The sequence below is a fragment of the Typopeltis vanoorti genome, chromosome 14, assembly GCF_054136105.1.
Source record: "Typopeltis vanoorti isolate ZY-2024b chromosome 14, IOZ_Tvanoo_1.0, whole genome shotgun sequence".
Taxonomy (NCBI): domain Eukaryota; kingdom Metazoa; phylum Arthropoda; class Arachnida; order Uropygi; family Thelyphonidae; genus Typopeltis; species Typopeltis vanoorti.
In genome coordinates, this window is record NC_143562.1 from 111767501 (window position 1) to 111780710 (window position 13210).

At 35.3% G+C, this 13210-nt stretch overlaps 1 protein-coding gene across 1 annotated transcript in view; it reads right to left on the minus strand.

Moving 5' to 3' along the window:
• LOC150099838 (vitamin D3 receptor-like) overlaps positions 1-12434 on the minus strand; it is a 20317-nt gene extending 7883 nt beyond the window's left edge. The window contains exon 1 of the mRNA XM_090403500.1: positions 12254-12434. Coding sequence (XP_090259626.1) covers positions 12254-12434 — 181 coding nt within the window. The remainder of the gene's footprint in view (positions 1-12253) is intronic.
• Positions 12435-13210: the final 776 nt, after the last annotated feature.

Sequence of the window (13210 nt, forward strand, 5' to 3'; positions counted from 1 at the left end):
CAAAAAAACATTACAGGCAGAGTTAATTACAATACTATCAACAAGATTTACTCAAAATAACCACCATTAGCATCGATCACAGCTTCAATTCTGCTTCGGAACCTCGAACAAGCTGATGCTACAGTCTCCCCGGGAAGGGCCGCAAAAACTGTTTTAATTTTATCCATTAACTGGGCTTTTGTATTACTGGAAGTGCGATTGGTGTCTTTTTCAACTGCGCCCCATACAAAATAATCCATGGGGTTAAGGTCTGGGGAGTTTGGAGGCCAAACATTTGGACTGGTGAAGTCGTAGAAATTTTCAGACAACCATTTTTGACTTTTCCCAGAGGTGTGACAAGGGGCCGAATCCTGCTGCCATACATACGGCCTACCATTGGCTACCCTTGTTATCCAGGGCTTGACTACAGTTAGCAACTCCACGAACAAAGCCCGAATTCCAATGCCAGGGTTCTTCAACACCTGTTCCTGCAGATTTGCGAGGAATTCTGCTGTACGAACGCAATCAGATCGTCTGCTAGGGATCTTTCTTCTTGCTACATCCTCGTAGTCACCATTGCAAGTCTCTAGTTCATGCCTGATTGTTTTTACTGTATTCAGGGAGCATTGGGCAGCAGTCGTAATATCCTTATTTTGATGGCGGGCACGAATCATCATGATACAAGTTATTCTTTTCCATGATTCAGGTCGGTTCCAGCTATCCATCCTTTCTGACATCTTGTATATGAATGAAGAAGGGTCCAAACTTTTAAATGAAGAGAAGTGTGTGTTAATACATGTAACTTACGGAAAAATATGATTAATTATAAATATGTCAAATTTATCCCGAACACCCTGCATATATATATAATGCAATCAGAGGCGCAGCTGTGTGAGCCTCAGTAGGGCATTTAATTTTGCATTTTTTTAGCTGAAGATGGATTATCCGCCCTTATATGGCAGATTTATGGAAATTGGAATATTCGAGGATTTCCATTTGGCATCACCTCGGAAACAATTCTCTTATATTACTTAAATAAAAGTGCCAATAGGCTTCATTTCGGCGATGTAACATTATTTAAATTAAGGGGATATTAAATCCCACATTATTTTAAAGCCGAATAAGAAACTCAAAGATCATAATCAAAGAGTTCCATGCCGAATATAGTAAATAAGGATACCCTAGCAAGAGGGATATTTTACTGGATGGTGGATCATAGAAGGCTTACCGTGAATGCAATCAAGTGGAGATACTTTAGAATCGCTAATCCTTTTTTAACATATGCCAAAGAATAGGCACACTGGAAAACGTCTGCTGTAGTTCTGTTGCCCTCTTGAGCAAAAGTTTGGAAAGATTCAATGAAAAAACAAGAATCTTATCATTAACAGCTGAAATAGTAATACTTTTATGATATACTTCACCAGTAAGTATAGCCATTAGAATCCGAATGTTAGTAATAAACCAACTAAATGCATAATAAATCAAAGCACTTGCGGAAAGTGAGCAAAAGATACTTTCTTCACTAGAACTTTGATATAATTTTGATGTACATGTTGAACAGCAAAACATTGTCGAATGTTTCACTGTTGAATATGAAGGTCTCTCCACACAGAAAGACACACGAGGAGATGAAAACAGAAATGATGTACACCTCCCACACCGTGCACCATTCAACATGGAGAGACTAAATTTTCGCTACTCTTGTTTTCACAACATTCATTTTCGCACATTTAAATCATAGGATACATCGCTGATATCTGGATAACGAACTCGTGCAAGGCAGGCAGGCCAACTCGAGACGTTCGGTTCGGAAGGGACCGATGATTCGGACAGTGGCCATTCTTGGTTTCTTTAGTTACGTCTGCATCGTTTAGAGTCAAGCATAATACAAGAAAAGTAAATATGATGAAATAATAAATAATTATGAAGTACAGTTGAGTTGAGGAGTGTTGGGTCATTAATATTACGAGTAGATGAGTAACCACTATACGTAAGCAGATCCACTCTGATATCCAGAACCTTTTTTCTGCAGAGAACGCATGGTTTTCCTGCCCGCAAAATGATCAGAAAATAGATGCAGTTAAAAGGCAAAAATACGCTACGATGAAGTTTCGAGATGCCACCGGCAAAGAATCCTGGGATTCCATTGACGCATGCAAGCATAGTCGTAATATAGAAGTAGCAGTTTCGCATTTCTTAAAAAATAATTTCATGAATCTGTGATGGTTAAATTAAAACAGCATATTTTTATTCACAATTTATAGCCTATCTTAAAGCGTAAAGCTAAAGCTAAAATGGTTGTCTGAATATTTATTTTTCATGATTTTGAAGTGATTACTTTAAAAAAATGTAAACAAGATCATGTTATATGTAGGATTCTAATTATATAAAATGCAAATAACAATTTCATTTGCAAGAAACAATTGCAATTCACCTTAAAATATAAATTTCAGTTGTTGCGTTGAAAAATTAAAATAATTTGTCGTCAAAACTCTAGGCAGCTAATGGCCAATATTGGTCAAAGCTTGTCTTAGTGTAGCCCAAATAAAGTTATAGAAGTGCAGTAAACATATAAAATTTTAAGGATTTAATGCATGAATAATCATGTATTGAAACAGAGAAAATGCTATTCCATGCCGGACCATTAGCACAAAGCAACATCCCAATAAATGGATTTATTTTGGCCGGCTTCAGAAAATTATTAGCGAAATTAGATATTCTGATATTCTGGTCAGATATCAGATATTCTGGTTCTGGACTGACAAGTAACATTAAATTAAAAGATTAGAATGAAATTTAAATTGCTAATTAGGTGTCTTGGTATGAGAAGAAAGGAAAGCTCTTGGTCGAGTAATATTACTAATTCTCAATCTCGTTAAGGAAGCTATTCCCATCCCATTAAAGTGCCATCTCCTATCTAGGAGGTTGACTACCATGATTCGACTCATGGTTAACTACGGGCGTTATGATATGCGGTGAGAACCCTATCACTTCCGCATATTGTCCTAAGTATTCATGGCGGTAAATTCAAAAAACCCTTCCCCCGTGTGATACCGACTAACTCACTTTTAGCAGAAAGAGACCAGATAAAGTTCCTCACGCTATGGACGGGAATCGAATCCAGATCTTTCCTACCAAAACGCTTCGTCTGTATTGACTGAGCTACATATGATTCTCGCTTCTTCTGCTTATATATATTAATTTATTTATGTACTATACGAAATCCTCATTCGCTGCGTCACAGGAGTGTATACAGGATTCGAAATTGAAAGTGACCGTTACTAAGCAGGATAAAAATGATATCACATAGAAAATAACGGTAAAAAAAGTTTTAAAAATTAAAGTTGAGTAGCTTTTACAGGTAAATTATAGACTGAAGTATGCAAACATTATTCAAGAAAATTTGCAGCAGTTTGAAAACAAGAACCAAAACTTGGAGTCTCATTGGCAAACCCTGAAGAAGACATTGATTGATTCAGCTAGGAAGGCATGTAGTGGGGTTGTCAGCAAGGATAGAAAAATCGCCGTTGTGGATACAAGCAGTTAAACTAGCAATCCCTTGGGAAGAGGATAACAGATAGAATATTTTTAGGGGAAAGGAGAAGGATAGAATATGATGAATCATATTCTTCATGATTCATCATATTCTATAGGGTAGGAGTATAGGTATTAGGCGCGGGGTATTATTGTTTACTTTTATTAAACTCGTTATCTTAAAATGTGGTATCAATACTGGAAACATCTCTCAAATTATTATTAGTAGTAGTAGTAATATAGCACCCAAGGAAATCTGAAAACTGAAGGTAAGATGTTCTGTCTTTGGAGTAGTTTTGGAGTAGATGTTCTGTGTCTGGTATTAATCATTCTATCTAAGACTTGCCAAATTTACAGAGCTGGAGAGATCCATGAACAGTTCCTAACATTGTGAGTCAATTTGACTAAGCACAATTCTTGTGTGATGTAACCTTTCACGAATGAGTAACATCGATGTCTTGAAATAAATATTTTTAGCTTGTCTAGTATTGAAAAGAGGTTTGAGAATTAAAAATAATAATAAGAATTATTAATATTTAGATATTAATAATTCTTAATAATTATTAAGAATTATTAATATTAATATTAATATTATTAAAAATAAAAATATTAATAAGATCTACCAACAATTAACAGGCTTGGCGATGGGGAGCCCACTCTCACCTTCATGTGCTGACCTCTATATGGAAGACTTAGAAAATAAAATCCAATCCCAAATTATTCCCAAACCTAAACTTTGGTTCAGATATGTGGATGATATCTTCATCGTGTGGAACAACAACAAAGACGGCCTATATGATTTTCTCAAAAAGATCAACTCCTTCCATCATTCTATTAAATTACTCTGGAACTTGAAAGAGAAAAAGAACTACCATTTTTAGATATCTTAATCAAAAAACAAATTGATGGATGTATAAATCTATCGGTGTACAGAAAACCGACCAATACAGGTCGCTACCTACATTTCAGCTCCTCTCACCACATCTCACATAAACTCAGCATTGTACACATGTTAAAGAAGAGAGCGATTCGCATCGCAACAGACAACGAGACCCTTCAAGATGAGTTAACATTAATTTTCAACAATCTGTACTTGAACGGCTATCCAAGAAGACTAGTCAATAAAGTCCTTTTCTCTGAACCACCACAAAAAGAAAAAGAAGATATTCAATATATAAAAACTATTGCAATTCCGTTTGTAAGTGGCATCTCCTACAAGCTCGCCAGCCTTCTCAAACAACACAAAATAAGAGTAACATTTAAATCAATAGAATCTATTCGTAAACTACTAAGATCTCCAAAAGACAACCACCCTTTCTATAAATATGCTGGAGTTTATAATATTCCATGCTCGTGTGGCTCTAGTTGCATCGGACAGACTTCGAGAAGCCTTGAAATCAGGCAAAAAAGGGCACATTGGCTATGTCAAAAACAATAGACAGGACATTTCTGGCCTATCGTCTCATTTCTCTACAACTAACCATGTCACCGAGTGGGACAAAAGTTGTTCCCGTTACTTAGAGGAAGATTACCATTCAAGAATTTTCAAAGAAGCAGCCACAGTCGCCCGTTCTACTGTCAACCTTAACAGAAATCAAGGCCTAATACTCCCAGAGATATGGAAAAGCGTAATCAAATCTTTAAAAACAAAAGAAATGAACTTTAATACAAACTACAGAAAGTTCCTCAGCAACAGCTAGCTAATCTTGTACACGCTATGCGTGTTTCACGCACGTTCGATACTATTTAATTTGTAATTATTCTAGTCAGTTTTTTACAGTTATTCTTGCCAGTTTTATAGTTACACATAATTGTGAGATTGTTTCAACCTATATGTAAGTGCCCTGAAGACGCCAACAGTTAAAGTTTGGTGAAACTAGCTGGTTGAGTTAATAAAATTGACCAACACTTGATCTGTAAACCGAAAATATTATTACTAATTCTCAGTATCAAGAAAATAAACCTTCATTATAACTGATTTGTTTTTTGTGCTAACTTGTGAAGGGAGAGAGAGGGGGGGACACTTTTTCGGCAGTTCTAGGATGGAGCCTACAAAGTACTGGTGGAAGTCATTTGCTAATTGTAGGAGAGGGTTTTGCCTCTTTACAATAAGCTGTTTTTATGATTTAAAAGGCAGTAATTCAGCATCTCGTAAATCAGATGCCAGATTTGTTTCATATCATTTTTGCGAGGCTAATTTCTCTCTATAATTTCTTTTAGCGTTTCTTCTCTGTATTCTAAGGTTGTTTCTTATTCTGTTGGATGATGCTTCTTAGGCTGAGATATAATTGGGTATCGCATTAGTTGCTTCCACAAGGCATTATGTTTTATGTTATCCAATGTGATTGACTTGCTTGTGTGCGTATTTTGATTTCATTTATCATCATCATCATCATCATCATCATCATGCGTATCAAGGATTTAGGCCTAGCATAGCCTCTTCCGCCTTTAGAAGTCATCGTTGAATCGTTTAAGAGGACGTCCTGGTTTCCTTTTTTCCTAATAACTTGTACTTTAAGGCTAGTTTTGGTAATCTTTCTGTTTGCATTCTTTCAACATGTTCCATCTATTTATGTTTATATTTTTTAATTTTTTCTAGTAAATTACTGGTTCTTGGTTTAATTCTTTCATAATTTCTTCGTTTCTTTTGTGATCAAATAGGGTATACGCTGCAGTTTTTCTCATAAACTTCATTTCTGCTGTTATTAATCTTTGTTTGTCTTTTTGTTTTATTGTCCGGATTTCGCTTCCATACATTAAGACTGGTAGGGTTAATGAATTGTATACTTTCAGTCTGATTTGTTTTTGAAGTAGGTTTGGTATAAATATAGAGTTAATTACACCCGTTAGTTTTAAATATTTTGCAATTTTTACGTTTATATTTTTTTCATTTTCATATGTGATCATACATCCTAAGTAGTTAAATGAATTTACCTGTTCTAAGATCTTGTTATCTATTACTATTTTAGTTCTTCTGGATCTTGTCCTTTAAAGGCCACAGTTTTTGATTTTTCTGTTGATATTATCATACCATAATCTTTGGCTATTTCATTTAAATTTAAAATAGCTTTCTGTAAGTTATCTTCAGAATTTGTAATTATTATTTGGTCGTCGGCAAAGAGGAGAGTATTTAAGTTCACTGTAGGAGAATTTAATTCCTTGATGTAAATTTTTATTCCATTTTATTATTATTTCATTTAAGTAGATATTAAAAAGAGTTGCTGAGAGGGGACATTCCTTTCGGATCCCTTGGTTGATCTCTCTCGTATATGATAGCTCGTCGTTTAATCTCATTTCTATTTGATTATTTTCATATATACTTGTGATAGCTTTTAGGATATTGGTTGGTATTTGTCTTTCTTTTAATATGTTAAATAATAAGTTTCTTTTAACATTGTCAAATGCTTTTTCAAAGTCAATAAATGTAATATGTGTTTCTAAATTGTATTCTCTTCTTTTCTCTATTATTAAGTTTAGACAAAAGGCCGGGTCTATACATGATCGTCCTTTTCTAATCCATTCTGTAATTCTAAAATAAAGTTTTCGGAATATTAGTTTGCTATTTAAGATTCTGCTATATATTTTGTAACAGGAATTTAGTATACTGATACCTCTATAGTTTTTAGAGACATCTCTATTACCTTTTTTTAAAGATAGGAATCACAATTGCTTTTTTCCATTCTATTGGGGGGGTGCCCGTTGAATAAATGTTATTTTAAAATAATAAGACTCTTTCTTTGAATCTTGTTACTGCGTATTTATATAGTTCTGATCCTTGCTTATCTTCTCCAGGTGATTTCCCGTTTCTTGTTTCTTTCAGGCTGATTTCTAATTCTTCTTTAGTTATTTCCTTTTCATTTTCGTTAATTGTTTGCCAGTTGTCTTTTTTAAAATATTCGTCTGTCCACAATTCTGTGTAGTAATTTAGAAATTCTTCTAATTCCAATTCGGTGTTTATTTTAATGTTTTCTTTGGTATCTACATTTAAGTGTTTGAAAATCTTATATATATTGGTTCTTATTTTATATAAATGTTCTAAATTAGAAACAAATTTATTCCATTTATTCCATGATTCTCTATGTCTTTTTCTGACTTCTCTTTTAGCTATGGCGCTTATTCTTTTATATTCTATTTCATCTTCTAATAGGCTTCTTTTTTCTTTTTGATTATTTCTTTGATTGTATCATCTCAGAATCTTCAGTTTCTTTCTTTTATTGAATTTTTTGGTGTTTCCTGAGCTTTCATTTGCTGCTGCATTTAGTATCGTTTTTATATTAAGCCATTCTATTTCTATTTCATCATTTTGTTTTATTTTATCTAGAGGTTAATATAAGAATGTTATAATTTCCTTTATAACATTGTTATATATTTTCTCTAGTGTAACTTTGATATCTGAGTATAAAATATCTACAGAGCCTCGTAATGCTTTGTTTCCAACAGTTTTTCTTATTTGGTTTTGGTTAATCACTTCGTCGTTCATATTTTTTCGCACTTCTTTTCAGTTCAGAACATTGCAAGGATTGAGTTCTTGTGTGCAGGTTTAGAGCTGCAGTGAAATAATGATATTCAACTTTGCATTTTATGGCTGCTGCTGCTGCTGTGTATTGGTGGCTCTCTTATTGCTCTCTTATGCTCTAAACAGGATGTTATGATGTTATTTCCAACAATTTCTTGTCTGGTATACTGAAGTTATTGCTGGTATTGGGTTATTCATATATAGCAAGTCTAAATATTTTGTACAGTTGTGATTTGTATCTGCAATATTTATGGTTATACTACCACAGATTAATCTTAAGTCTTCGGTTTCGCACGGTTAAGGGAATGAGAGCAAACTACCTAATTTTTTGTAGAAATTCTAACATGTTTAAGTTGGTGGTCGAATAAATAACATTTAACAGTAGATGCTTTTGATGAACTGCATGTGTTATTTTAATCCAGATGTTTTTTTCGATATGTTTAAATTTACAGTTAATTTCTTTCACTATTAATTTTTGTTTTGTGAATATTAGAATTCCACAACCTCACCTTGTTTGTGGCAGTTCTGTGTATGTAGTTGGAAATTTGGCAACTTGTTATATCACCAGTAATAGCGGATACTTCAGTTAGGACTAATACTTTTGTCAACCGACAAAAGTATTTGGACACCTTATGTGCCGTGAAAATTTCGGATCCGACCATGTATAAATATTCAGGGAGTGTCTGTGTAAGTCAGCTAATAAAAGGCGGATGTGTTGCATGTTTTGCGATGTACTCAATCGAGGTGCCAAGATCAGGTGAAATGACAGACTTCCAACGTTGGGTGTAGTTAAATGTTACATCAGTGGTCTTTCTCTCGGTGACATTGCTAATCACTTCAGTATACCGAAATCCACTATTGCTTATGTCATTTTCGCAAGTAAATCACATGAGCAATCATTTCTGAAATTTTCATCAAAGTTGATGATGCTACCACAGCAGGAAAACGCCCTGGGTGAGTGAGTGTCGGCCTCCAGGGGCGTTTTCCTGCTGACTGCGGCGAACTTCGCAGTCAATCTGGAAAATGTTGCACAGATATCAACGCCAAACGACGTTTGGATTGATGTCTCACACCATTCCTAGACAGTAGATGACTGGAAAAGGGTTCTGCGGAGAGACGAATCACGCTTCCTAATGTTTCACTCTGTTGGTTGTATTTGGATCTAGAGATTACCTGGGGAACGATTTTGGCAGGACTGCATCATTCCAACTTTCAAGTTTGGAAGGGGCGAGGTAATGGTATCGGGATTTTTCAGTTGTATGGGACTTAGTCCATCTGTGGCTGTACACAAAACTATGACGTTTGATGGCTACCTGGACATCCTGGACAACTTCATGCTTCCGACGCTGTGGAAGTACTTCGAGAGTGACCCCTTGCATGTTTCAGCATGACAATATTCCATGCCATACTGCAAGGCTGGTTTTTACAAAACAACGACGAAATGTTGGACTGGCCGGTTCAGAGCCGCTCACTCAACCCAACGAACATTTTTGAGACTAATTAGAACCCTGAATTCGGTCGGGACCACAACGTTTATCATGAGCAATGAAGGTAGGTTTTCAAGAGGAATGGAAGAATATTCCTTTTGCGAAGTATTAGAAATCGGTTGAAAGCATGCCTCGAAGAGTAGTTACTGTCATTCAGTTCAAAACTGGTCTCACTCGATAATAGAAAAGTACGTACTTAAAACGCATTTTTTAACCCAAAGTAGATGTCCCTATACTTTCTTCAACATAGTGTAGATGCTATAACGAGAAGGAAACTTAGAAGAAAACCAATAAAAAAAAACATTACAAATGCCTCTCAAACACCAACACAAGGACACAAACACGCTCTGTCGCTCCCCCTCCCCGTTCAAAGAGGTTAAGCGCACGCTTGCAGTGGTTGTCTGTGGGCGTGTGTACTCGTTTCCACGTGGTAACAAAAAATTCACCTCCTTTATCTTAACTGAAAAATCACAAACTAATATCTTCTAATATCTTCCTAAGGTAAGTTCAGAGCAAGCTTCGAAGAAAACAGCAGAAACGCTACCTGAAGAAACAAACAAACAAAAAAGTTCAGTGCAGAAGCGTCAGAAACAACCATGGATATTTACCAAAAACGAATTCGGTATACTAAAGTACTGGAAACCAGTACTTTGTATCGAACTGTAAATATAACTTTATTATTACAACTGAACATATTATTTATCAAAAATGAACGTACTCAGTAATTTGTATACTGAATTTTGTAGTGATAAAGATGTAATAAAAATGATCTCATCTTATTTTCCTTTTACCCTCTTTTACCTTGCGGTGTCGAAGGTTTATTAATCATCGGACTTCAAACCGTTCACAGGATAAGGTGGTCAGCCCTAAGCCCCGATGTATCCTATGTCCGTAGTGTTGAGTTCTCAAGGCCGGTTTGCCTGCTTTTCGGAATGAAAAACCCCAGAATAAACTGGGGAAAACTCGACTGTCCGCGCCGAAGACCGGCTAACTTAGCTATGGCTGAGGAAGATCCTTGATCTCCTTACGTCACTAACGGGAATCAAACATAAGACAGTCCTTCCCCAGGCATATGGTTGCAAAGCGCACAGCAACTAGGCTAACCGTGCGGACCAATAAAAATTATTATTTATACTTTAAAAATGCATACGATGTAATATATGAATATTATTATGTAAAATGTAATAATATAATAATCTTAGGATGTTACATGTGAAAATATATTGTATTATTATCATACTTGTGACCAAAAATGTAGTAGTCATGGCGAAATAAAGCCGGCACGCTGCATTCCTAATTGAGGTATTCATGACTGTAGACTGTGTGTGTTCACGGGGCCGGTTTATCTGCGTACGGGATGAAAAAACCTCAGCTAAACGGAATGGGCGGGGGGAACCTACTTCCGCGCCTAAGATCGGATGAGTTGGCTATGGCTGAGGAAGATTCTTGAACTCCTCGCGTCTCCGACGAGAATCGAACTTAGGATACTCCCTTCCCGAAGAATATGGTTACGAAGCACAAAGCCACTAGGCTAACCGCGCGGACTGTGGATGAACAGTATGTATAAATTATGAAGTTTGAATAACTTATTTAAAAAATAATTCTTATTATTCATTTGCATGTATTAATTCTATTGACCTAACAAAACGGACGCGGTTATTCTTATGAACAGGACTTTTCTAGTGGATAGCCATGTGTTTTTCCACTAGAACCAATTTAAAATTTCCTAATTCATTTTCTTTCGTTTTAAGAAATATGAAATTACGCAATTTTAAACAGAAGGTAATTGTTAACCATTGGTGACCATTTCGGAAATTTTCATCAAGTATTATCAATTCACAGATCCATTGTGAAGATGAATATTCTTTAAAATATACAACATTACTAAACTCTGTGAAAAATAAATAAATAAAAAGCAATCTTCGCATTTTGTATCATTGGCCTTCCAATTATTATTTTTAAAGGAATAATTTCATTGTTCAAGAAAGTATGATGAGTACAATTATTGAAATGTCCTTTATGTTTACATAAACAATACTTAGGTATTTTCACATTAATAAAGTGATTTCCGGACTATTGGGAAAGTACCGGAAGCGCGTTAGAATTCTTGATAGAATATGATTTCTTATTTGCATGAATAATAAGAATAAATTGAGAAGGGTAGGGCAACAGTTCCTCATACAGTGATATTTATAAAACTTTAGAGACAGGTTTCCAATAGTGATTTGAAGGTTGACTGAATCCCCTGTTTTACAGCCCCCGGCCGGATCGAATGTTTCGTAAATTACATACAATGCTAGAGCGCTGCCTTTGAAAAAAAAAATGCTTTGAGCTTCTCTAGCGAACTGATGAAGAACTTATTTTTGCAACTGGCTACCAAAATAATTCATTCGAAAATAGTAAGACTTGTTTACAATTAGTGAAACAGTATAGTATTAGTGCAGCAGTAAACCAGTTTTCTCATGGTCACAGAAGAAGGAACTCCAGCTGCTATTTCGGGTACAATTATTGTGAAGGAGATATAATATTATAAGTTGGCAACCTGCTATGTAATCAAATAGTAATCAATCATTCTGACCGCGACCTGGTGCGGCTCGGCGGCAGTAGAGAGCCAGTAATTCAATAATTATCGAAATAGCGAAGGACTTCCATGTCCGTGTGAACGTGCATGTTAAGATCTCTGTAACATTGAAACACTTCTGTTTCAATGGTCTGCTATTTCTTTATCTCGACCCACCAGAGCCAAAATAAGTGATTGCTCCTGGACTACCGGGACAGAAACGGAATACGAAAGATAAGATAAGAAGCTTCAGATATAAGATAAACTTCTCTTCTTCTTCTTCTTCTTCTTCTGAGTCACGGAAATATACAATGTGTCTTTTCTTTGAGACACTAATGAAGCAAATACGTCCCGTCATTTGGAGTGACAGAGATACTTCTCTGTCAAAATCATGAAGTCACGAACAGTGGAAAAATTCTGAGAGACAACCTACAGTTAAGTAGTAATTTACTGTGTTTTGCATGTTTTCTTTCCATGAGATAATCACTCAGAAATGTTGATTATTTCCTGAGAATAAGTGTAGATAAAGTTGAAACTGCAGCTAAAAGAAACTGCGATACTGCTAACATATTGCAAATGATCTGGAAATTAACATAAGGATGCAAATGGATTGAAGTGGAGCCCAAATGAAGAACAGAATTCTCCATTTTATTAACCACGTTCAAACGTTTCAAAAACTTCAAATCTGGTATTTTTCTTTCATAAAAATTAATGTTTTTTCAAGGATACGTGTATTTTTTAAACATTAATTTTAGTGTCAGGTAGCAGTAAAGTGTTCCTAATTATTTCGGATAACCGATTCAAATATCGAGTGATGTTTAAATACCTATTGCCATTAACTATAATTACGTGTTCAAGTCACTAAATCAACTTCGGTGGTTTTAGGAATGCAGTTGTTTTTGCATGAATAAGGGTCGAATTATTTACGGAAAAATTCCATGTGTTTTTTATTTTAGGATGTTTTTAATGATTGACGTTACGTTCGAGATGGAGTTAATATACAAAACCTCCCTATACTTAAACACTGATGTAAATCGCTGAGTGAGTAAATTTGGAAGAAACCCTTTCTGAGCTCCATTTTTCGTGTTCCTATCGGTCAAATACAGTAGTTATAGGCCAATGTCTGATGTTGCA